This window comes from Protopterus annectens, chromosome 1.part1 (assembly GCF_019279795.1).
Source record: "Protopterus annectens isolate FY-2018-M chromosome 1.part1, PAN1.0, whole genome shotgun sequence".
In the NCBI taxonomy this organism is placed as follows: Eukaryota; Metazoa; Chordata; order Ceratodontiformes; family Protopteridae; genus Protopterus; species Protopterus annectens.
The window spans coordinates 1406668515-1406696147 of NC_056726.1; the positions used below are offsets into that span (position 1 = coordinate 1406668515).

Here is a 27633-nt window from a genome sequence, read left to right on the forward strand (position 1 = left end):
ATTGTTGTCCAAGCTCCCTTAAATATTTGACTATACAGGAAATGACATCAACAATTAAACAATTATACAAATGTTTTTAACCATTTAAAATAAATAATAACTTATTGTAAAATAATAGTGTGAATCTCTAATGAATTCAGTATTCTAAACAAATTGTATATGCAACTAATTGACACATAAAACACTAATATGTTTTTTTTTTTAAAAAACTCATCAATTAGTACCAATGAATTCATACTTCAAATAAAGTTAATGATATAAAGTGCACTAAAAAGTGCAATTGTGATATATATTGCTAAAACACCTAGCACCTAAAACTGTTGGCCCTTAGAATGGATCACAGTTCCAGGAAACCCCCCATTCCCAGAAGGTGACAGCAAGGCAATTCCTGCATCTCCTGGGCTTAATGGCAGCAACCACCCCCATGCTACCACTAGTCAGAATGCATATGCACAAGCTACCAACACCTACATCACTTAGAACAGGATATTCCCCTCCTTTCCTGTCTGAAGAAAGAAATCAGCTGGTGGATCCAGCAAGTCCATCTAAACCCGGGACTTACACTGCAACCTCCCACCCCAATGCAAACAATGCATACAGATGCCTCAGATTCAGGTTGGGGTGCATCTCTGGCATCCTACAGGGTCCAGGAAAACTGGCACCCTTCTCTACAGAGCAAGCACATTAATGTCAGGGAAATGACAGCAGTCTTCCTAGCTTTAAAGACCTTCATTCCCCTTCTGGTCCCAGGAGTGCTCCGGACAGTGACCGACAACACCACAGTTATGTAGTACCTCAACAATCATGGAGGAACAAAGGGCTACCAGTTGTGCATGCTGACCCTGTTGATATGGGACCTAGCCTCTCGCCACAACCTGGTCCTGCAGGCAACCTACATCCCCTCGCAGGACAAGCAAGTAAGCAGACCTCATAAGCAGGATCTCCTCCACAGCACACATGGATGCTGGACAGGGGGGTCTTCCTAGACATAGTCCACTGGTGAGGTACTCCACAAATAGACTTGTTTGCCTCCCCCCAGAACAGGCAGCTGCAGACCTTCTACTCAGACACACTCCCCTCTGTAGCATGGAGAGTGGACGCTTTCAGCATCTCTTTTGAGGGAAAGTTTCTTTATGGCCCCCCCCTTCCAATGATTCAGAAAGTCCTCCTGAAAATACAGAAGGACAAACCAAAAATCTTGTTAGTGATACCCTACTGACCAAGGCAGCAATGATTCCCCCTACTTCTCAATCTAGCCAAGGGAAGTCACTGCAAGTTACCCTAGAAAGTGGACCTACTGATACAAGACAAAGGAACGTTCCTTCATCCACACTTGTAGATGTTATCTCTGACTCTGTGGGTGATAAACTTTTAATCCCCTTCAGACACCACTACTCAAGAGGACGTGCTTTCAGTCCTGAGGGGGAGGCAAGGAAACCTACCACCAGAAAATCATACCTAACTAAGTGGGAAAGATTCACTAAGTGGTATCTGGACAAGGGAAGGGAGCCTTGTTCGCCGGATGTCCCCCTTGTTCTCATTTGTGTGTGTCAACTGATTAAAAGCGGACTTTCATACTCTTCAGTGAAAGTACTTCTTTCTGCTATATCTGCCTGCTTGCCCCTGGATCCCCCTTGCTAGCCAGGCATGATGTAAAGCTCTTGCTTAAAGGGGTCTTACACATGAGGCCACCAAAGTCACCTATCCCCCTGCCCTGGGACCTCAGCTACATCCTGGAAAAACTAACCCAGCACCCTTTCGAACCGGCTGAGTCTTATTCCTTACAGATGAGCACATGGAAAACCGTCCTGCTGGTGGCTATCACTTCGGCCAGAAGGGTCTGAGTTGCAGGCCTTTAATGGCCTGCCCTTCCTACACCACCTTTCACAAAGACAGTCACCCTGTGAATTAATCCCTCCTTTATGCCCAAGGTGGCCAATGACTTGTCTCTAAACCAATCTATCCACTCACCCACTTTCTTTCCCTCCCCCACTAATGAAGGGGAAAGGATATTGCACTCCTTGGATGTGCACAGGCAACTTAGATTCTACCTGAACAAAACCAAAACCATTAGGAAATCTAAGCAGCTCTTTGTCTCCTTTCACACCAGAGCCCTGAGCAAGGCAGTCTCCAAGCAAGCCGTCTCTTGCTGGATCAGGAAAACTATTTGTCTCTGTTACGTTCACCATGGAAAAAAAAAACAGTGAGAGTAAAGGCCCATTCCACTAGGGCTGTGGCCACCTCCAAGGCCTTCATGAAAGGTCTGGACACGGCATCCATCATTGAAGCAACCACATGGTCCACTATCCACACTTTCTCTAAACATTACAAACTGGACCAAGTTTCCAGAGCTAGGGCAGGATTCGCCAGGGCCATCCTACAGGGCTTTGTAGAATCCTCTTCAGCATCCACCTCCCTTTCATGCATCTAAGCTGTGGTACTCTCCCACAACTAGAGTACTGCAACATACGAATACAGGGACATAGAATAGTTGTGTAAAATCTTACCATAACCATAGATGTCCTTCTCTTCCATATTGCAGTATTCTTTCCCACCCACCATTGCCCCCTATACTTTCTCCTTCAGTCCCAACTAAGTCCTGGATCTACCTAAGCTACGGAATGACACCAAGGTCACACACCTGTACCCACTGGCATTCCTCCTGCTGGGCCACTTCTCTACCTGCTGGCCTTCAAGTTCTGAGGATGGTGCGTGCAGACGTCACATTTAAGGCCCCTGGTTTATGGCCTTACGTCTGACATCCCACTCATGGTGCAACAGCCAAGCTGACGCTTTTGTATAGGAGCCAACGTGCAAGTCGCCTGAGGGCAGGAAATCCCACAACTAGAATACTGCAACATGGAAGAGAGGGACATCTATGGTTATGGTAAGGTTTTACACAACTATTCTTTCCTCTGGCCAGGCTTCACATGAGAACTTCAGTGGTATCTAATGAATCTTTGGTGTCAGCACTCTGTCTCTAGAGACCTCTCTCCCTCTGAACCCCTGTATAAGGGCCAAGTTTCTCTGGTGGGCAAGGGCCTGTACCAAGAACAAGGGTCTTCCATTCATCCTCTGCCCTACCAGACAGACCATTACCACCAATACCTCAGACATTGCTTGGGGCGCTCACCTAGCAGGCAGGTGCTCCCAGGGACTTTGGGATGCCCAGCACCTTCCCTTACACATCAGGCAGAAGGAAATGATGAAGAGTACAAAAGGTTCTGACATCCTTCAAACCCCATCTCAAGCCCGGGGTTCCCCTTATTAAAACAGACAACACAACAGTAATTTGGTACATAAACAAACATGGAGGGACCCAGTCTTACCCTCTGTGCAGGCTAGCCATGAACCTCTGTCTGACCGCCTCCTCCATGGGATTACACCTAATAGCCCAATACCTACCAGAGATCAACAACACCTAGGCAGACCACTTAAGCAGAAACTTATGGTAGCTCCACAGAAAAATCCTTTTACAAGTCACTCAGGAGTGGGGGACTCCGGAGGTGGATCTCTTTGTTTCGCAGCTCAACCACCAGCTGAAAAAAATTCTGTACCAGGGAGTATCACCACCTAGCATGGAAGGTGGATGCCTTGACCTTCCCCTGAAACTTCCTCTGTGTACGCATTCCCTCCTCTGCCTCCTATTCCCAAGGTACTGTTCAAGATAAGGGAGGAGAGACCAAAGGCCATCCTCATTGCTCCCGATTGCCCCAGACAGCATTGGTACCCTTTACTGCGCAGCCTGACATCACAGCCTCTCAGGCAGCTTCCCCTGATCTCAGACCTCTTGACTCGGTGGGGGAGGGGGAATGCTGCACCCACACTTGCAGACTTATAAACTGCCAGCATGGCTAATACTCTAAAGGCAAACAAGGGGCCCCTGTTAAGCAAACATCATTATCACAGAGGCCAGAAGGCCCAGTACCAGAAAATCTTATGCAGGAAAATGGAAAAGAATCTGCTCCTGGAGCCAGTCCAGAAGGGACAGTACCTCACAACCATCCGTCCCTCTTATCCTGGACTACCTAGCGGAGTTGCTCAATAGTGGCCTTTCCTTCTCTTTTATTAAAATCCACACCTCAGCCATATCAGCTCATTTCAACACAGATCAGCTCCTGTTCTCACATCCTTTGATTAAACAATTCCTCAGAGGGGCTTCTAATATCAGACCTCCCAGAATGCCACCCACACCAGCCTGGGACCTGAATAATGTTTTGGAAAAACTAACCTTACCACCCTTCGAACCTGCTGCTTCAGCAGAACTGAGATACCTCTCCTGGAAAACTGCTTTTTTACTAGCTATCACCTCAGTCAGAAGGGTTTCAGAACTTAAGGCACTGATGGCCATTGAGCCCTTCATCATTTTCCATGCAGACAAGGTCTCCCTGAGGACTAATCCCTCCTTTATGCCCAAGGTGGTATCTAATGCGACTCTCAACCAGGCCGTGCATTTACTCACCTTCCTTCCTAACCCTCAGAACAAGGGGGGAAAGAATTCCGTACTCACTAGATGTGCACAGACAGCTCAGATACTATCAGGACTGTACTAAACCCTTCAGGAAAACAGACCAACTTCTTGTCAGCTTTGCCCTAGGGGCAGAGCGGAATTCCATTTCCAAGCAAACCGTTTCCAAATGGATATCACACAGTATCCATTTCTGCTACAGATTACATGGGAAACCACCCCTAAGTCTATTTGTACCCATTCCACTAGGGCAGGGTCCACTTCCACAGCATTCCTCAGAGGAGTTCCCACAAGGGACATCTTGGAAGCTGCCACCTGGACTTCTGTCCATACCTTTACCAAGCACTACCACCTACCTCTTTTTTTCTAAGGCTAGGGCAAGGTTTGCCTCTGCAGTTTTGTAGGGCATGCTGACCCATGCCTAGGTCTCTTACTAATCCTACCACCCCTCTCCTCAGCTTTGGGAATTCTCCCACAGGTGATGATTGCAACAGTGAAACACGAAGAATATAGTACAGTTGTGTACACTTACCATAAATGTAAATGTTTGAGTGTATTCACTGTTGCAGTCCTGGTTTCCCTCCCCCCTTCCCCCTTATATCTTCTTTCCTTAGGGAGACTTAAGCTTCTTACGGTGGCTTTTAGCCACCAGGACCACTTTACCATATTTCATTGTTCTTCTGACTGGTTAGGGCAAGAAAAACTGATGTAATGGTCTCGGCTGCCTTGCTTTATAGCACTGACGACCTGAAGTCAGTCAGCAAGCGACAGCAGCCGATGCAGAAAAACATTGACTCTGGTATTCGGGTCGGCCAAGGGCTACCACAGCAGGGATAGCCCACAGGTGATGACTGCAACAGTGAATACACTCGAACATCTACGTTTATGGTAAGTGTACACAACTGTACCTTGTTGATAGTGATCCTCGACTATTAAATGTTTACCACGGATTAAATGTAGTAAAGTTGGTGAGCTGTAAAATATAATCTAAGCTCCTTATCTATGATTACAGTTTAAGGTCCCTAGTGTGATGCTAATAAGTGTGTTGGAATATTTTTTGCTGCTGCTTTATTGTTTGTGTTGAATTAAAAAAATGCATTCGATCCCAAGTATGTGGCCTTCATTAGTTTTTGCAAATGGTGGATTACAGTACTATGATAGTAAAATAATATTTGTTTGTGTTTGCTACAGAAATCCAGAAGATTAATGAAGAAGTAGGAGGTATAACAGTTATTAAGGCGCAATTTGAAAAGCAACTGCTCACTGAGAGAACTTTGAAAACTCAGGTATTGTAGTTCTTCATTATTCAGTAGGGAGTTGTTGCTGTCATTATGTTGCTCTTTCACTTGTAGATTGCTTAGTTTTAGTATAGTAGCCAGCTCTGAGATTTGCAGTAGTGGGTGTAGAAGAACGTCTTATTTTTCTACAAATGTAAACTGCTCCTTTTTATATTCCTAAAGGAGTCTTCTACCCTTCGAAGTAATTAATCTTCTTCTAGAGTTACTTTTCCTCCCTTGTATTGTGATGTAGGTATAGTTTACTGCCAAGCAAGTCTTCAATACCTTTAAGTCTGTTAAATTTTCATTTTTTACCCCCCCCCCCGCACATAAAACAAGATCCAAGTATTTTTTTTTCCTTTTTGAATGTCACAGTTCCTTAGAAAGGAATGTGTCATCCTGCATAACAAACTAGACAACATATTTTCTGTAGTTCTCACAGTACAACACTGCTCACAGTTTTATGTCTTAAGACCTTCTGTTTCTATGATCAGTAAAGTGCTAAAAAGCACACATTAACAGCTGAAGTGAACTCTTTGTCAGCGAGTTAGTACTTGGAAAAGTGTCCATATGAAGATCAAGAGTTATTTATACTGCTTATTATGTAAACATACTGGTAAGCATTGTAATTTTTGTCTGGTGAAGTGTCAGTTTTATCCAAGCAGCTGAAGAAAATTAAAGATTGTTATGTAGTAATAATACAAGGAATCTTTAGCTTACCATCCCGTTGAAATGCAGCTGTACATTATTGATGTATTTATTGTGCTTCTAAATTTTTCAAGAAAACTAACTGTAAAAAGTACCCAAAAGTTTGTGTAGTAGTATTACCACAGTCTATGTGACCCCATAAAATTACATTAGGTAGGCAAACTGTAAAAGAAAATCATATAGCATGGCAGTCCCTCATCAGGCCATTTTGGGGTATAACAAATTAGAAAAAAAAAAGATACCTTTAAATGAAAACTCAGTATATGATTAAAACCTTTTTTTTCCTGGTTTGGGATGCAGTTGTTTTTGAAAGAACTCTGTTTGCGTATTTTCTGTTGAAAGAAATTTAAATGTAGCTTAAAAAGCTTTGTAGCAGTACATAGATGTCATGAATCATAGTAGTATAGTGAACAAAAAACACTGGTATTGCTTACAGGGGCATTCTAAGGGACCAGTAAGATCACAGCACTATCGTATCGAAACATGCACACAAAATGTTTATTACTTAGCCTCATCATGTTATGCTGAATGCAGGCTGCATTGTGACCAAATGACAAGAGGAAAAAAACATCAGCATGGTAATCTCCATTATGGCCATTTTGTTGCTTAAGATAGTGGTTCTTATCTGCTTCATGTGTTAACTGATGTTTAGAAGAACCCGCTCCAACTCATATGTCATTTATTCCTGGCAGTCTTGCCCCCTTAATTAATTTACTCCCCACATTTAGCTTCACAATTAAGTACCTAATAATAGGGTGGTTAGGGACCTATACTTTCAACCTAGGCATCTTACTAAGACAGGCAAAAAAGTGTTAACCCAGATCTGTGTAATCTCGTTGACAAGTGCTTATACTTACATGTAGGCAGAGTAGTGCGCAAATTGTTCCTGGAGATTACAAAATAGTTGAGTGTGGTTGTACAGGTTTGTGTGGGATGATAGAGATTGGTTAATACAACTGGCTGTGCCATTCTTATAACTTCTTTAACAGGCCAATGGCGATTGAAAACTGGAAATGCTAAATCAGTTTTAATATCCCCCAATAAATGCCCTGGAAAGTTATCAGTAGTAGTCAGGGGAGTGCTAACACTACTCAGTTTCACATTCTTTGATCTTGTTAAAAATGATTTCTTAAGGCAATGTAACAGCTGCCATATGCATACCAAAAGTGCTTTACTCATTCCCATGCTGAAATGTGTATGTAAGACATTTAAGTACTTTGTCCAGCTGGAAGCAAAGAACTGACGGGAAAGTCGTGGAGGTAATCATGAGGGGAATGCTGTTAGTATTTCCAGGGGACAACAATATCCAGAACAGCAAGTGAAGTGGAATTGCAGCCAGAAGAAGCTGCACATTATGTGATTTGGTTAAAAGTGAACGTGATAAAGGAATACCAGTTCACATAGCCCACATGGAATTCATTAAAGCCTTTGACACTGTTCCACGCATAAGAATAATAGGAAAACTGGATATATTGGGAGTAGGAACTAGATAGCTGCATGATTTGATTGGTAGGACACAGCGGGTTGTGATGAGAGGGGACAGTGCCATGAATAAGGAAAGTGACTAGTGAAGTATTCTTAAGTGTGTTTTTGACAGAGGGATGTCTAGAAGAATAGAGAAAAGGATCAGGCTCTTCCCTGGTGATGCAGTATAGGTGGAGCAGTGGAGGATATGGGGAAGGGTCATGCAAGTTTGTAAAGGTTGAACAGTGGACAGAAGGGTGGCAGTTAAGGTTCAGTGTACTGCACATTTGCTACAACTCCTCCCTCTCCTCCAGTATGTGAATTATCAGCTGAAATGAGTGGAAATGGTGGCAGCAGATCATGAAAAAGATCTGGGGGTGTTGGCCAGCATGATGGCACAAAGGCAAGATGGCTCTTAGTGCCACCGGTGACCTGACTTTGAATATGGCCTTGAACTGCTGTTAGGACTGAATGGGATAGGAAGGAGTAGTATGAAGCAGCTTATGCCCAACTCTCTAGTCTTTGGTTGAGGGTAGTGAAAGGGATCACTGCCCATGTCCACCTCTTCCTTATCACTGTTGCAGTATTCTTTACTTCTGGGATATCCTGCCAATGATAGACAAACATCTGGTCAGCATACAAAAGCCTTTACATCTTACAAGCACTGTATGTCACGTGTATGTCCTACATACAGGGTACATGTATAATGTATGAGCACCTAACCCTCATAACTTCTTTGCTGCCAGTCTGAACATGACATTTGAATTTGGTCTGCAAGCCATTCATTATTGAACCTTTTGGAGTCTCTTACTTTCTTTTTTCTATTACCTTAAGTTTCCATGCCATCCAGGGAAGGAAAATATGAGTGTGGGAGGAAGATTTTCCATAAAGTTAGACACAAACCGTTTCTTTTTTGTTTGGGTGCTACCCACGGCCATACACAGTGAGAGATTTGTCAGCCATTTGTCCATAAGACACACCCCAGTCGTCACTTTCCATTTACTTGTAAAACCAGTGATTGAAGATTTTTGGCTCAGTGTACCATGACTAAATCCACCCTCTCTCAGACATCACTTAAAATGAAATCCAAAAAGTCACAAACTGATTCTGCTACCATCTAGCCTCCAAAGGAGTTATCTGTCAGGTTGGATGAAGACCCCAAGGACTGTTTAGTGGCTCTGTCAGCTCCTCTGTTATGGCCCAATTAGCTTGGAACTACCTACCAGGACATCCACTGTGGCTGTGCCTATGTTTGATGCAGATGTGGAGGGGAACCACAGCTAATTATTTTGGAGGCCCCTAGGTGGATTCCCCAAATGCTTCTTAGGGAAAAGATGCCTGGTACCCTCATTGATTCTAAGCAAGGGTCTGAATCTCCTAGATTTGTTAAAGCTGATGTTCCTTTAGAAAAGGAGCAGACAACTAAACATGTGGCAGGATTTTACTGTAGGCTTTTCAATGCTCTTATGACTCTTAAGCCCTCCCTCTAAGGAGTGTCTGTTCCTTGGTCTTCCACTACTTCCAAAAGCCCTGGGGACTCTAACTCCACTGATGATGAGTTAGACTCTGGTGAGGACTCATTGGCTTACTCCTCAGATCCATTCTCCCCATGCCCTGGGGTCTGGGAAAGATGATTCTCTTTCTTCTGACTCTCTTATGGAAAAATTGTCTTTTGGGGATATGGTGGTTCATATTATGGACTCTTTGTGCGACTGTTTCCAGGTTTCTGATGATCAAAAACGATGATAATGAACTCTTGCAAATAGATTATCGTCAGCCTTCTGCAATTTCTCCAGTGCCGACTGCCATTTTGGATAGTTTCAGTGCATTTTCTTATGCCCCTGTCAACCTCCTGACCCTAAGAAGCCGAACAGGTTTTATAAATTTCCTGAACTCAGAAGTTTTTTTTTTATATAAAAGCCCTTGCTTTGATCCTTCTGTTATTTCTGTAACCACAAGTAAATCATCCAAGTTGCTTTAAGCTTTTACCTTCTGATAAAGACAACTGTGGCATGCACAGGTATGGTAAAAAAACGTATATGCCTCTGCTACCTTAGCCTTCAGGGCTGTTAATTACCTGACCCATATGACTAGGTATGTCTTGGCTATTTTCTATTACATTAAGCAGTGATACTGCTAATGCCTCCTGTAGGGCATGGATGTATTATGAGGAGGTATTCTTGGTTACGACTCTAGTCTCTGCCTGAAGACATAAAGGCCAAATTATTGGATTCTCCCTTATACAACCAGAATCTCTTTTGTACTGCTGCAGCTGAATTATTTAAGACCCTTCAGAATAAGGGTAGAGTTATGCTGAACTTGAAATAAATCTTTGCCTCTGCTTTCCTAAGTTTCAAAGAAGTTATCCATCTAAGCCTTCTTTTGTTCATAGGCAGCCTAAAAGCCACCTAGGGGCAAGAGGGCTTCTAGGAGAGTTTTTCTGATTAAGCCTTCTCAGGATGCTAAGAATGAAAAGCATTTTTTCCCTGAGAAATCTGTTTCGGTTTTCTTCAACCACTCCTACCCCATTGTCAGATTCCTCTCTCTCAGGTTGACTCTTTCTTTTGCTATTTGGCAACAGATAAGCACAGATGTTTGTATACTTTCCAGTATCCAGAACAAATATTTTATGGCTCGGAAGTCCTTCCATACATTCTCAGTCCTTCCTCAGCCTCCTCCTTGTCAGCTCCCTGTTTTTCCTGTGGTTCTGCAGGATCTGGTGGTACAGGAAACCATCCAACCCATTCAGTTGTCTCAGCAGGGAACAGGTTTATATTCCAGGATGTTTCTGAGGTCTTCCCAGGAAGAGGGGATGCGAAAGCTCATTCTAGACCCGTCTTTTCTCAACACCTTTCTCAAGGTTCCTGCTTCCGGGATATTGTTTTTTCTAACACTCTTTCCAATGTTGCTTCCTCAAGCTTTTCAGGCATCCCTGCATTTATACAGTGCTTACCTCCACATTCCTATTCATCCTCTCTTCAGGAAATTTTAACAGTCCTCTACTTTGCCTTTTGGTCTTTCTACAGCTCAGAGGATCTTTACCAAATGTCTGACCCCTGCGCTAACCTTTTGCTGACTTCCAGGAATTCAGATATTTCCTTACTTGGATGACCTGTTGATTCAAGCCCCTTCTCAGCAGCTCCAATGTAGAATGCTAATTGCACTTCATTATGCTTCTTCTGCACAGTGTGGGGATGTTCTTTGTGTTTCACTTTTGCAGTCATTACATTTGGGTAATCAGCTGGCAGGTTGCCCTCAGTCGGCCTGAATTCCAAAGTCTTGGGTCCTGCGTTGGTTGCTGTCTTCTCTTCCATGACGTCAGGTTGTCAGGGGTATAAAACATGCAGCCGACACCATTTTCTTTAGTCTTTCTTGCCGCGCGGTGCCCGAAGCAGAAGCATTTCACAAGTGCCGGTCGGCCGACTACAGAAATAGTCGAGTTGAGTTTCAGAACCAAAGTCTTCACTAAAGCTAAGTACCCCGTTGGGGAAACTTTTTTGCTTGCCTTTTACCGATGTCAGAAAAAGTTAATAATTGCATTACTTGTGGGAAGCAAATACCTCATAAGGATTTCCATTTATACTGTATTCCTTGCCTAGGCCATGATCACAACATGCCTAGCTGTCGGTTTTGTGCTAGATTTAACCAACGCACTATTAAGCGTCGGTATATTTTTGCATCAAAGTATTTTGGAAACAGATTTAACTACCCAGAAATGTCGTCGGATAGCAATCCGACTACCGGAGTACATAAAAATGCAAAGAAAAGGACAGAGAAAGGCAGTCGAGATCCAAAACCGATGACGAGGCTTCTCCTAAGCCAGTCACCGGTTCGCCGGTACTCAGTGAGGTGCTTTCGCAGCCCTTGATACCCGCTACCTTCGAGTCGCAGGTCTCTACCGACACCCATGTGGAGTCCAGCATGCTGCAAGATACTCAAGGTATTGGACCGACGGATGTATCTCCCTCGGGTGGGTCCGGAGCCGCTGAGAAGGCACCGGCTTCTGAGGGTGTATTCAGACCTCAACATTTGTATATCAAACCAATGACCGCTGCAAATAAAACTAAAAAAATGACCCATGTGCCATGTGCACAGGCCTCTATGCCTAAAAAACAGATGATCAAACTGGCTGAAGACCTTATTACCTTGAGGGGTACCCATCCCCCTCCAGATAAGAGGCCTAGGCAAGACACTGATTATGAATCTTCAGATCAGGTTTCTATTTCTTCTGATTCCTCTTCTGATCAGGAATTATCTTTACCTCCCTATGAGGATTCTGATCCTGAGGAGTCTATTCCATCTGCATCTCCTCCTGAAGGTTATTCATTTGGAGAAACCTTGCATACTTTGAGGGAGCATTTTCATTGGGAGAGTCAAGACTTCTCAGAATCAAAAAAGAGGCTCAGGGATTTCCTTCTTCTCCCTCAGCACAAGCCTTTAGCCATTCCCCCTATTTTAGACATTGTGGATGTTGTGTTTTCGGAGTCAAGCTTGACCCCTGACTCCTTACCTCTGGCTCCCAGTAAGCCTGACAGATATTACAGGGTCCCTGACTCACATAAATTTTTATTTAGAAACCCAGCTGCTGATCCTGAAACTATTTCACAGGGTCCAAAGGGAGTTAAGGCTTCAACAGCAAAAAATCCTACCCCCTCTGACAGAGATTCAAGGGCACTGTACAGATGGGGAAAAAAGGTTTATACATCTGCAACTTTGGCAATTAGGGCCTTAAACTGTGAATTTCATATGCTTAAGTACCAACAACATGTTATGGGATTGCTGAAACAGAAAATGATGTTGATTTCAGAATGTGCAGAAAATAAATAATTGCAAGAATTATTGCATGCAGCTGAACAAGTGGGAAAGCATACTTTGCAATGTGGTTTTGATTCTTTAGAGGCCTCCTGCAGGGCCGCAGTTACTGGATCTGTGATTAGGAGGCATGCCTGAAACAGAATTTACCTGATCATGTTAAAGCTAAATTGCTAGATGCACCTTTACAGCATGATTCTCTACAAAACATTGGTCCTTTCCAGTGTCAGACAGAGCTCAAAGGGGCAAATCCAGACGCCCTAAGGGTTCCAGATACCAGGCGTAAGACTCATACAGGTCAAAGCAGTGGGGCGCATCCACCTCCAAATCTGGAGGAGATAAAGCGCAAACCTACAGAAAGCAATCCCAAATGACTTCCCTCTGCCTACACCAAGCACTTTTCTTTTGGCAGCACCCATAGGGGGAAAATTAGCACTTTTTGCTCAAAATTGGCAGTTAATAACCCAGGACAAGTGGGTACTAAACATCGTATCACAAGGATACAGATTCCATTTCCACACTCTGCCAATGGGTTGGCCAGATCTGCCAAAAAATCAATGGGCAGAGGCACAGAAACAGGTTATGTCCCTCATGGATATGGGGGCCATTCAGACAGTACCAGAACAGGAAAAAGGACAAGGTTTTTACTCAAGACTGTTCTTGGTACCCAGAAAGGAAATGGCCTGGCGGCCAATACTGGATTTATCGATTTTGAACACATACCTGGACATTCCAAAATTCAAAATGCTGACTTTGCAGCAGCTTCTGCCCATGCTGGGCAAGAATTCTTGGCTGGTGACTTTAGACCTAAAAGAGGCATACCTGCATGTCCCAATAAGACAGTCATGCAGAAGATACCTCAGATTCAAGGCTGGCTTAATGCATTACCAATTCTCTGCACTGCCCTTTGGCTTATCTACTGTGCCCAGGGTCTTTACAAAGTGCCTGGCACCAGTAATTGCATTTTGCAGACAAAGAAGTATACAAATATACCCTTACTTGGACGACTGTCTCATTCAAGCAGAGAACAAGGACAGTCTTCTTCGACACCTGGCGTTTGTGAAAAGGCTTCTAACATGCCTAGGGTACACAGTAAACAAAAAGAAATCACAACTGGTACCCTCTCAAAAGATAACATTCCTGGGTGCAAGCTTGAATACAACTGCCCAGATGACCTACCTCACACCAGACAAACAAAGGCAACTGACTACTTACTTCCAACTGATGGCAACAAAAACCCAGTCTTCTGCAAGACAAATTCTGCAGGCTCTGGGCTTCATGGCATCCTGCATCCTACTAATTCCATATGCAAGACTGTATATGAGGAAACTTCAGTGGTACCTATAAAGTTTATGGAGTCAACTTTCACACAGTCTGGAAACAATGATTCCTCTCATTCCCTGCCTGCAACAGGAGTTTCTATGGTGGGCAAAGGCCTGTCACCAAAACATGGGACTGCCCTTCACTCTACCCCCTGCCAGCCAAACCTTAACAACAGACGCATCAGATTATGCCTGGGGGGCCCACATGGCAGGAAGATGCATTCAGGGCATATGGGCACCAAAACAAATGCATCTACATGTCAACCAGAAAGAGATGCTAGCTGTTCAAAATGCCCTAACAGCCTTCAAGGACTTACTTCATCCAGGACAACTACTGATAAAGACGGACAACACCACAGTCATGTGGTATATAAACAGGCAAGGGGGCATACACTCATACTCTCTTTGCAGATTAGCCATGGCACTGTGGGACACAGCTTTGACCTACTAAGTACATCTTCAAGCTCAATTCCTGCCAGGAAAACAAAACACTCTGGCAGACTATTTAAGCAGAAACCTTATGGATCCTCACGAGTGGAAACTAAATCCAGAAGTCTTCAGCATGATAACAGAGAAATGGGGGAGCCCAGACATAGATCTATTTGCCTCTCCTCAAAATTATCAATTGAAAAGATTCTGCACAAGGACTTATCACAAACAAGCATGGAAAGTGGACGTCCTATCCTTCAGTTGGAAAAACCTATCAGTTTATGCCTTTCCTCCTCTGCCTCTTCTACCAAAGGTCCTCCTAAAAGTCAGACAAGAGAAGCCAAAGATGATATTAATTGCCCCGGACTGGCCCAGCCAATACTGGTATCCAATCCTAAGGAACTTGTCTCAATACCCACCATGGACCTTGCCTCAAAGACCACAACTACTGTCCCAGGAAAACAATCAGATCCTGCACAATCAACTACAGACTCTGAACCTGGCAGCATGGCTAATCATGTACAAACGACACCTCTCAGTAAAGCTGTGATGGATGTCATTTTGGAAGCCATAAGGCCTAGTACTAGAAAATCTTATGCTGACAAATGGAAGAGATTCTGTGCTTGGAATCAAGCACAAGGAACTGATACAGCAGAACCACATATTCCTCAGATATTACAATACTTAACTGAGATGCTTGACAAAGGCCTATCTTTCTCATCAATCAAAAGCCATGCCTCTGCCATTTCGGCTCTTTACAATACAGAGCCACCAATCTTTTCTCATCATTTACTAAAACAGTATCTTAGTGGAGCCAAAAATTTAAGGCCTCCTAGAAGATCACCATTACCAGCATGGGACCTTAATTATGTGTTGGAAAAACTCACCCTGCCTCCATTTGAACCAGCTGCTACCGCTGATATATAGTTCTTATCATGGAAGACAGCTCTGCTACTAGCAATCACTTCAGCAAGAAGAGTTTCAGAGCTACAGGCCCTCATGGCTGTAGAGCCTTTTATCATATTTTACCCAGACAGGGTGTCTCTGAGGACAAATCCTACTTTTATGCCTAAGGTGGTTTCCAGTGTGGCTCTTAACCAAACAGTTCATCTGCCAACTTTTTATCCAAATCCTCAGAACAAAGGAGAGAGAATTTTGCATTCCTTGGACATACACAGACAGCTAAGATTCTACTTGAGCAGGACTAAAGCTCTAAGAAAAACTGAGCAATTACTAGTGTTATATGCTGCAGGATCAGAAGGAAAGGCTATTTAAAAGCAGACAATTTCAAAGTGGATAAGCCACTGCATCCGTTTCTGCTACTTTTCTCAGAGGAGTACCAACCAAAGACATTCTAGAGGCTGCTACTTGGAGTTCTGTTCACACCTTTACAAAGCATTACTATTTGCCTCTCTACTCTAAGTCCAAGGCAGGCTTTGCCACTGCAGTGCTGCAGGGCCTTATAGCCGCACCTAATGCTGTTTAGCTCCAGCCTCCCAACCATAGCTTTGGGATTCTACCCAAATGTAATGACTGCAACAGTGAAACACGAAGAACATAGTACAGTTGTGTACACTTAACATAAATGTAGATGTTCGGGTGTATTCACTGTTGCAGTCCACGTTACCCACCCCCCATCCCCCTGTCATTCTACAGTTTATCTGTCCTTATCTATCCTCTACAACCAATGTGCTGTATTTGCTTGTAGATGAAGATAAAGTTTATACTGATGCATGTGTGTGTGTGTGTGTATATATATATATATGTGTGTGTGTGTGTGTGTGTGTGTGTGTGTGTGTGTGTGTGTGTGTATATATATATATATATATATATATATATATATATATATATATATATATATAATATTGCTACCTTTTTGGGGGCACCTGACATCGGGGGCAACAAAAACTAAAGAAAATGGCATCAGCTGCATGTTTTATACCCCTGACGACCTGACGTCATGGAAGAGAAGACAGCAACCGACACAGACCCAAGACTTTGGAATTCAGGCAGACTGAGGGCAACCTGCCAGCAGATTACCCAAATGTAATGACTGCAACAGTGAATACACTCGAACATCTACATTTATGGTAAGTGTACACAACTGTACTTTCACACTCCATCTCAAAAAGTCTGGGTTGCAGGATTCAGACCATTCCAGTTTTGGCTTTCCTCATGCCTCTCAAGATCCCCTCTTTGACTGCTTATTTTCCAGTATCTTATTCCTCTTCCAGCCCTTCCTGCAGAGGAAATTTCTCCAAGCTCTGGGTTACATACCATCCACCATTCCCATGGTTCCCTTAGCCAAACTCCACATGAACAAATTTCAGTCATATCTCAAGACTGTCTGGCTCCAGCACTGCCACCCTGTGGAGTGTCTAGTTCCTCTCTTGCCTTGTCTCAAATTCGCGCTTGACTGGTGGATTCACCAGTGGTCTGTCATTTCAGGCTCTTCTCTCTACTCAGGAGCTGTACACAGATGCTTCTGATCACAGTTGAGAAGGCTTCTCCAAAAACCTAAAAGCCCAGGGTCTTTGCTCCCATCACCATCAGACAGAAGAGAAAGGCTGTACTTCTAGCTCTCTAGGCTTTTCACTCTCTTTGGGTTTCAAGCCCTCTAAAGATTTTTACCGACAATGTCACAGTTATGTGGTACATCAACAAGCAAGGGGACACAAAATCTTACCTTCTTTGCAGGCTGGCTCTTCAGGTCTGGGATTTTGTGGTCTGCTATCACTTTATTCTTCATGTGGTCTACATTTCTTCAGAGCACATTCTGTTGGCAGACGCTTTGAGCAAGTCCAAGACAAATCCACGTGTAGATGCTTTACAGGGAGATGTTTCTGGACATTGTATATTGATGGGGTACTCCTCAGGTAGATCTTTTTGCCTTCTCTCTTGACAACTTCCCCAGTTATGTTCCAGAGTGCCTAGTCCCCTAGTTGGAAAGTGGACACCATGTATATTTTTTTTTTTGTAAGGGCATGTTTTTGTATGCCTGTCCTCCTTTTCCTGTACCACTAGAAGTCTCACACAAGATCATGTGGGACACAGCTAAAATCGTGCTGGTGACTCCCTTTTGCCAGACAGCATTGCTTCCCCTTCTGTTTCATCTGGCCAGGGGCAGTCAACATGTTACCTCATAGAATGTTTCTTCTCATACAAAACAAAGTATCTCTCATTCATCCTCTCTTGTCCACCTTTTATCTGACACTTTGTGATAGGGTTTTGATTCCTTTTAGGCACCAATTTTCTGATAATGTGCTTTGGGTTTTGCAGGAGGCCAGAAACCCTTCTACTAGAAAATCAAATGTGAAGAAATGGAAGAGATTTTCTATTTTGTGTCTCATGCATGACCTGGATCCTTTTCTCTGGGGGGGGGTCTACGTTCCTTTCTTATTTGTGTGAGTTGTTCAGTTCTGGTTTGGCATATTCATCTCGTTTGTCAGCCATTTCTACTCGTCTGCATTTGAATCCATCTTTGGCTTCCAGTTTTGAGTCAAACAATTTTTCAAAGGTGGCCTTCATATCCAGTCTATAGGAAAGCCTATTCCTCCTCCTTGGGACCTTAATTTTGTTCTTGAGAATTTAATCCAGTCCGCTTTTGAGCCTGCAATTTATACTTCCTTATAACGTTGTACTTTGCTTTGAAGACTGTATTGTTGGTGGCGCCTACTTCTGCTACGGAGGCCTCTGAACTTCAAGCAGTCATGGCGGTTCCACCTTTTTTTTCCCACAGGGAGAGGATGTGTCTTCATACTAGTCCTTTTATACCCAAAGTGGTTAATGATTTGTCCTTGAATCAGTCCATTCGTCTTCCTTTTTCTTTTTTCCCTTTTCCACAGAATCATAGTGGGAGGGTTCTTCACGTTTGAATTTGCATAGACTGCTTAGACGTTACATAGACAAGACAAAACATATCGGAAATCTGAACAGCTTTTTGTTTCCTTTCATGCCAGGGAACTGGTTTGGTGGTAACTAAGCAAGCCATCTCCTCCTGGATTTCTAAAGTCTTTTTGCTGTTCTTTTCAGGTCAGTCAGCTTTCCTTTTCTGTTCAGGTTCTTTCTACTGAGGGCAGTGACCTCTTCTGGTGCTTTTTTTCAAGGGTCTGGATACTAAATTCATATTGGAAGTTGCTACTTGGTCTTTTGTTCACAGTTTCATCAAACATTACAAGTTGTATGTCATTTCTAGGGCTGGGGTGGGTTTTGCCAGGGCTGTCCTCCTTGGGTTTTTGGTGGACTTTTCTGTTTCCTCCTCCCTTACTTGACAGTAGCTTTTGCACTGCCCCAGGAGTAAAGAATACTGCAACAGTGATAAAGATGGACATAGATTGTGTAAGATCTTACCATAACAGTTGATGTCCTACTTCATACTGTTGCAGTAATCTGTCCCCCCCCCCCCCCGTCATGTTTGTTCTTTGTGGATGAGAGGCTTTCTTTGATCTTCTTACCTTCCTGGATTTATACATTATTGCTTTCCTCTGAGGTTGCACTAGTTCTTCTCAGGCACTTCAGTTCTGTGGATTAGGCACTCGTACATCATGGACGTACCTTACACCTTGCACAAAGGACATATATCTGATGTGCGACACCCAGAAGATATAAAGGCATTGGTATGCTGGCAAGATGTTTGGTTATAGGTTCATAGGTTGGTACTGGGCTATCGGCCCTAGGGCCTATACAAGCCCAGCCATAACAATTCGCTGGCTATTTTTTCCCACACTATTTACTTCCCTGGACCCCTGTCTAGCAGGGCGACTGACGTGATCCCTGGGGTGAATTTCCTTTCTCCCATTCAATTGTCAAGGTTCCTTTTGAAGAGAGCCAAAGAGGCGCTCTGCTTGACATGTATGGGCAGTCTGTTCCAGAGTCTGGGGTGTCTCTGGGTCAGGAACCTATCCCTCCAGCATGTTCTGTTTTATTGTGATGACAAGGTTTAGATCCCTGGAGTGTGTGGTTCTGAGGGATTGGGATTTCTTTAAGTGTAGCATGTCCAACAGCTCTGGGTTTGACATGGCCTTGTATGTTAAGCAGAGATCGCCTCTGAGTAGACGTTATGCAACAGAGTATAGCTGGAATTTTTTAAGGCGGTCAGTGTAGGGCATCTGCTTTAGGCCTGTGATTCTTTTAGTAAGTTATTTCTGCGGCCTTTCCAGTGGTTGCAGATGTCTTGAGAGGTACATACCAAATGGGGCGTTGTATTCTATAATGGGTCTAATGAGGGATGAGTGCAGTGGAACAGTGACCTCCTTTTTTCTTACAACTACTGAATCCTACACAATTGCACTTGCACTTACATGAGCGCATGGATCGTGCTATCCCAAACAGAACCAAGACGCTATCCTCCAAAAAAAGGAAGCCAATCTGGTGGTCCCCTGCCATAAATAAAACTATACAACAGAAGGAAGAAACTCTTGCAAAAGAGAGCAAAATCCCACGAGTGGAGGAGCTCCCTTGTCAGCCTCAGTAAGAAGCTGCGATCCCTGATAAAATCCTCCAAAGCTAGTTATGAAAACAAAATCGCCACTGATTCTAAAGACAAGCACAAAGCATTCTATAGCTATGTCAAGAATCTCAATGGCAACACTCAGATCTGCTCTGAGTTACAGCACAATGGCACTAAATATACAGACCCAACTGATATTGCCAACATCCTGGCAGATAGGTTCAGTGCTAACTTTACCCCCCCCCACCCCCTAAAGAGCCCATCTCTATACCGAAAGAATGCAAAGTTCCTGTAATCACGGCTGCACAGGTAAAAAACACACTCTCCAAAGCCAAGAACACAGCATCCATGGGACCAGACAACATCCCAGGCTGGGTACTCTGCGAACTACAGAACGAACTGGCACCCCACCTAAGTACTATGTTCAATCATAGCCTCACCTCAGGCTTTGTGCCTGCTGAATGGCGCACAGCAACGGTTATCCCACTGCACAAGGGGGAGCCACCATGGACCCTGGGAACTACCGCCCCATTAGCCTGACGAGCCTGGTCTGCAAGGCCATGGAACGTATCATCATGGAACTTATAAACAAAGACATTGGTAATCTCCAAACTGTGGATCCCACCCAGTTCGGGTTTGTAAAAGGCAGATCATGTCTCCTAAACCTGATAGACTTCTTTGAAGCAGTCACCAAAGCCGTAGACAAGGGTAAAGTGGTTCACACAGCCTATCTATATCTTGCCAAGGCTTTCAACACCATCCCCCACTCTGGAATTATAGGTAAACTCACTAAACTAGGTATAAATCCCTATGTCACAAGATGGGTTGTCAACTGGCTCACTGACAGAACCCACACTGTGAAAGTAGCAGACTCTAAATCCGACTTCAGACCAGTGACAAGTGGAGTACCACAGGGTTCAGTCCTGGGTCCTCTCCTGTTTGGTATCTACTTCTCTGAAGTACAGGCTAACACAGAAGGTCTTTGGCTAATGAAGTTCGCAGATGACTGCAAACTAGGAGCAATAATCGAAACTCCTAACGATGTGGACATCCTACAAAAGGGCCTTACTGAGACAGATGCCTGGTGTCAAAGCCATGGCCTCAAGCTCAGTGCCAAAAAGTGCATTATCATCCCCTTTGGTAAAAACTCTGTACCCATGAACTACAACATAGGCAGTAGTATACTTAACACCGAAACTGGGATGAGACCTTGGGACACAGGTGGACAGTAGTCTCTCCTTTGATAATCACATCGCCACAGTAGTCAGGAAATCCTTCTACGTGGCACACCTCATCAAAAAATGTTTCTCATCCAGAAAAAAAGAGGTCATTGTTCCCCTCTACTCATCACTCATTAGACCCATTATAGAGTACAACTCCCCTTTTGGTATGTACCTCACAAGACATCTACAACAACTGGAAAGGCCACAGAAATACCTCACAAAGAGGATTACCGGCCTCAAAGAGATGCCCTACGCAGACTGTCTCAAAAAACTCCAGCTTTACTCCGTCGCATATCGCCTACTCAGAGGTGATCTCTGCCTAACATACAAAGCTATGTCAAACCCAGAGCTGTTGGACATGCTTCACTTAAAGAAATGTCAATCCCTCCGAGCTACATGCTCTAGGGACCTAAACTTTGTCACCACAATAAACAGAACATGCCGGAGGGATAGATTCCTGTCCCAGAGACTTCCCATACTCTGGAATAAACTACCTATCTATATCAAACAAAGCTCCTCGTTAGCACTCAAGAAAAATCTTGATGATTGGATGGGAAATAGGAAATTCACCCCGGGGGATCACCTCTGTGGTTCTGCTCGACAGTGGCACAGGGAAATAATTTTCTTGGGTGGCAAAAGCCAGGGTACCTTTTTGGCTGGGCTTGTATAGTCCCCAGGGCCGATAGCCTAGTACCTACCTATGAACCTATGAAAAGCCCTTAGTGATGAGGTGTGACATACACAAGGATTTCCTGGCTTGTGACAATGTGGTTATCGAAGGTGAGACCACTGTCCACCTGTGTCCCTAAGGATAATCCAAGAGTAAAAAATATTGCCACAGTGAGAATTAGGGCATCTACTGTTATGGTAAGATTTTATACAACTGTACTTTATAAGCTTAAAAAATTTCTTAGAGAAGTAACATGGCATCGTTTGACAGATGGACATTTACATGCACTAGGGATGCTGACATTGTACAGGTATTCAGGAGGACATGAGAGAGAGATCTAAGAACATTCAATTTATTTATTTTATTTAACATTTGTTTATTGGGAAAGTCCGACTTGGAACAAAGCCAATTTTCAGTGTAGGCCCAGGGAGAAATGCTCCAAATGCATGTCTTTGTAATGTGGGAGGAAACTGGAGTATCAGGAAAAAACCCACACGAATGCAGGGAGGACATGGAGACTCCGCACAGAAGGCACTCCAGCCAAGAATCGAACCAGAAAACCTCTTGATGTAAGGTGACAATGCTACTGCTGCACCACTCTACCATCCAAAAACATTAAAGCACTTAAAAGGGCAGTCTGAGCTGACTTATTGTCTCTTCAGCTGTCATGCAAATGTAATGCAATATGCTGCTATGCTGTAGCTTTTAAATGACCCCCTCACTATGCCGTCTGGCACATTAGTCTATAGTCCTGTCCAAATAGCCATAGTGGCAGCCATTCATGGAAGTAAATTCAGCTAACAACTAAAGGTCAACTCCTGCGGGCAAAATACCTTGACAATGTCTACAGACCTTTATGGCTGACAAAGCAACATGTCACTTGTGATAAGTAATTCAGTGATCCTTTGCAGAAATACAGCATCACAAGTGACCATAAAACATGCAGTTTAGAGACTTTCCTGGCCCTAGACTGTGTGGGAGCCTGCTTTTAACACTGAAGTGGTTCCAAGATTTGTAAGACATTGTCCATGTTCCAGAGTTTAATGCTTACTTCTCATTTATATCTGATACAAACTGGTGGAGTAGTTTCCACTTTCACCCATAAAATACTAAAACCTAGGCAGCTCAGCCCTATTGGGCAAATAAATATATTGAGTATGCAGGTAACCATAAATAATATCAGATGTACACTGGCATTACTGAATCCTTCCTGCCAGTCCATGGTGCATGAAGATTATATTATTATTGTATTATTCTGAAGATTGTAAGCCATGGACTAAAACTAAACGCAAAAAAGGTGCGTTATGTTATCCCCATTGGCAAAGAGGAAGTCCCTGCAATTTACCATATTGACAGCACCCCCTAAGCTCAAACTCAGTGGCGTGAGATTTGGGTACACAGGTTGACAGCAGTCTAAACTTCGATCACCATGTATCCACAGTGGTAAGGAAAGCCTTTTACGTTGCGCATCTCATAAGTAAGGGCATTGCATCCAAAACTAAGGATGTTATAACTTCTCTGTGCTCGACCCTCAATTGACCACTAATGAAGTACAACACTGCCTTTTGCATGTACCTAACCAGACACCTGCAGCAGCTGTAGTGACCACAAAGGTTTCTGACCAAGAAAATTCAGGTCCTCCAAAACATAATCTACATGGAAGGACTGAAAGACCTGTCACTGTACTCTGTATCCTACAGGCTGTTGAGAGATGACTTGTGCCTGGTCTACAGAGAGTCTCGGACCCTGCCCTAATGGAAATGCTACACATCTGCAAATCAAATGGGACAAGAGTCGATCGCTCCAGAGATCTCAACCTAGCCTGTGACATTAACAGAACATGCTGGAGAGACAGATATCTCTCTCTCAGAGATTGCTGCTCCTTTGAAATGAACTCCCAGTTCACGTGAAGCAGAGCTCCTCAATAACCCTTTTCAAGCAGATCCTAGACAACTGGATGGGAGACTGTAAATTCACCTGCAGGTGCTACCTATGTCCGTCATGGACAGGGCAGTCGGTGCTGATCATAGAATTGCTCCGCAAATAACCATCTAACTAAGGTCAGTTAGGTAACACGGGTATAACATGGCTAGGCTTGTAAAGGCCCTAGAGCCATTAGCCTAGTAGCTTCCTATGAACCTATATTACCTAGCTTGGGAAACTAATAGATCTAGCATTTAAATTGTGAGTAACCTGTTACCCTGCAGCAGGCATTTGATGATTTCACCACAAAAACAAATATACACATATCCTTCAGGTTAACACAAATTGCTTAAAGCAGTCAGTACACCCCCTACTGAGAAAAGTAGTATAGTAAGTATTTTGCTAACATGACATTTGTTTGATGTTTCACAGCAATTATGCCTTCCTTAACTTTTCAGACCATAAGGCAGTCTCATATTTACCATACATCCAGTTTGAGACTTCACGAATAGCAGCTAACTGAAGTAAATGAGGTCTTTACTAGTACAAATTGGAACAGCGGTTTAAGCAAATCCAATATGACATGTGACAGCTTTGCTCTTTTTAGTACTTCATAACGATTTTTTTTTTTACTGATTGTCTCCATTTCATTAAAATAAATGTGAGGATAAATTCAAGAACAACTTGACGTAGAACGATAAAATAAACTTTGCAACAAAAAGAAGTGACTTAACTCCCATAGTAAATCACTGCCTTTGGCTGCTAACAATAATTTGCTTAATCTAGCCAAAAGAGAGCTTTCAGAAACTGTACTAAAAGCTGTGGCCCAAGACTGAATGAAAATAACTGTAAAACGTTTTTACAGCTGTAACAAAAAGTTGAGCTTCCCTGACTTTAGTGCCTTCAAGGTGAGTGGGACTGTCCTTTCTGAACCACAGAATGTCACTACAGGTAAATTTAGCTGAAATGTTAAACCATTATGCGATAGTATTCTTGTAATGTCATCTACACTGTGAACTTCCATATATCACCCAAAACCAAATTGTAACAGACCTCATTAAAGATCATGTGCAAACTGACAAAATCAAACTAACCTATCTGTTCTCAATGTGTTTTTTCAGTAGCAGTTTACGTTAACTGTCTTTGTCATTTAAGTTTGCATTCTCACAATTTTTTTAAGGAAAATCTCTTCCAAAAAAAAAAACAATCCTCCATAGCCATAACATACACCCCCCCATTGATTACTCTGCAGAAGGTTTTGCTTCCTTGCTGGTCTGCAGAGACCATTGCCTAGTCAGCAAGAGGGTGAATGGTGTACAAAGAGAATTTTCATATTGGGTCAGTTTTACTTATATTTTTTGCCTAATTTCTAATTTAAAGGTTAGTTATTCAATGTTGGCTAATCTGGTTTTAGCATGCATTCTGGGTTCCTTTTATATGAGAACAGATGTTAAAGCTGCATCCTGTTTCACTGTCACACAAGAACATTGTGTACAGTGCAAGTCCTAAATGTCTCTGATTTTCCTTAGTGTCACTGAATCTTACCTTTCATCTGTCCCTGATTTTTGTAGAATGTCTGTGATTTTGCCAAATATTTTTACCATGTATATCACACATTAAACTTTCAATTTTCTAGTAAATCACTAAGGATTACAGTTGGATACTTATTGTAGATATTGAGTTTTATCATTTATAGTTCAGTTTGCCAGGAAAATGCATGCTAATGCAAAAACCTATAAATGGGCAGCATTAGTGTGATATTTACTTAATTACTTAATTTACAAAAAAATCTGGAAAGAGCCCAGCCTATTAGTACAGGAGGTGCAGAAAAGTTCCAATTTTGTATGATTGAAGTGGCAAGTGTGATGATGCAAGACAGGAAGCACTTCCCTCATAAGTCTGTGGAGAGCCAAAGTTTGCAAGCAGAGAATAGTAGTAAAACAAAATAACAGAATATTCAGTAAATTAAATTTGCAGAGCTGGAAGCCATGCTGTCATCCCAGAAGAAGGGGAAGGACTGTAGGTAAGTGCAAAAATGGTTGCACATGATCTTTAAAGCTTGAATGCCAATTGCTAAACAAAATTTGGATCTACTGTATATCTTACTGAACAAAGATTAATTCAGATGGTTACTTATTTTGCTACTTCAGGACATCTATCAGTATGGAGATGTTGAGGATAGAACATGCTTATTAAGCCTGGCTACATTTTTAAGGAAGCCACATCATGACTGCACTGCAAAGCATATTATAAAATTCGCTGATGATACCACAGTCGTGGATCTCATTAGTGGTGGGAATGAACATAACTACAGGGATGAGGTGAATACTTTGATTGCCTGGTGTGACAGGAGCAATCTTGACCTGAATGTTAATAAGACCAAAGAAATGATTGTGGACTTAAGGAGAAAAGACAACAGTTCCATCAAAGGGAAGGTAGTAGAGAACAGCCAAGTTCCTGGGCCTTCACATCTCTTATGACCTCTCCTGGGCTGCTAACACCAACCATATAGTCAAGAAGGCTCAACAGAGGCTTCACCTCCTGAGAAAGCTCAAAAAAGCCAGGCTCCCACTGTCTGCTCTTACCACTTTTTACAGGGGAGCTATCGAGAGCATCCTCACTACCAACTTCGTAGCATGGTTCAGCAACTGCACAGTTGCTGAGAAGAAGAAACTACAGAGGGTGGTGAGGGTGGCTGAGAAAATCTTGGGCACAAACCTCTCTTCTATTCAGGAGCTTTTCTTTATAAGAGCAAGAAAGAGAACATATAAAATGCTTCCTGTTTTGACCCATCCTGCCTACAACTGGTTCTTCCAACTTGCGTCTTGAAGGAGGTAAGGCAGGTTCCGCTGTAGGACTACCAGATTCAAAAACAGTTTGTATCCTACAGCTGTGAGACTTATTAATACGGACACCAACCATAATACCTGATACCTTGAAGCCTCTTTTTTTATTTAATCCTGCTGCTCTGAGCAATTACTGCCAGCATTACTATTATGCAATATGATGGCTATACTGAGTCACGCCTAAGGTTAACAAGTGTAGTATGGTAACTAAACAGCTGCTATTCACTAGTCTCTATTTATTAATTAACAATTAATATAATAATTATATATATATATATATATATATATATATATATATATATATATATTATATAATTAATTAATTATTGCTTAACAATGTAGGGGGTTGATGGTGGGTATTTATTATTTATCACTGGATAATGGGTATTGAATATGATTATGTAATGTGAACTACCTCTGGCATGTCATACGTGTTGTCTTCTTTGTTATGTTATTCTTTGATACCATTATATCTGTTATTTGCACTGCATTTCTGTCGTGAGCTGACATTTGTAATTTCGTTTAGGCTGCACTTGTATCGTCCTAAATGACAATGAAGATTCTTCGAATCTTTGAAACGTCTGCCTTGAATTGACAGATGGTCAGTGCCTGCAGTTTATTTGGAACTTGGCAAAGTACTGCACTCTGACCATCACACAAGGGAGTATAAATAAACTCTGGAGAAACTGATCTGCTAGATTAGCTGACATACTCTCTAGAAGAACACAGATAATAAGTGTAGGTAACTAGCTGTCAGTTGCAGTTGCAGCAGGATGCTACAAGTGTCACTATTCAGTCATTACTTTTGGCATCTTTTTCTCAGGTATTTAGGCAGTTACCAACATCCTTTGGAGAATCAAATGTATGAATACTTTCTGGCTTGGTACAAGTGCGTTTTCACCCAGATACATCCATACTTCAGGACTAGCCGGGTAGCAGTGTACATGTTGACTAATGCTGATGGGACATCCTGTCCCCATGTGAAAATGGGGAAAGAGAGGGTTGAGGAAGATGATTGTGAACATTTTCCTTCAGCAGGGGT

The 27633-nt window shown here is 42.8% G+C and overlaps 1 protein-coding gene across 1 annotated transcript in view; it reads left to right on the plus strand.

Annotated features, from left to right (window-relative positions):
• The window catches only part of ROCK2 (Rho associated coiled-coil containing protein kinase 2), a gene marked incomplete in the record, with an annotated part of 2656097 nt that overhangs the window by 1847319 nt on the left and 781145 nt on the right, over window positions 1-27633 (plus strand). The window contains 1 exon segment of the mRNA XM_044082273.1: window positions 5660-5754. Coding sequence (XP_043938208.1) covers window positions 5660-5754 — 95 coding nt within the window.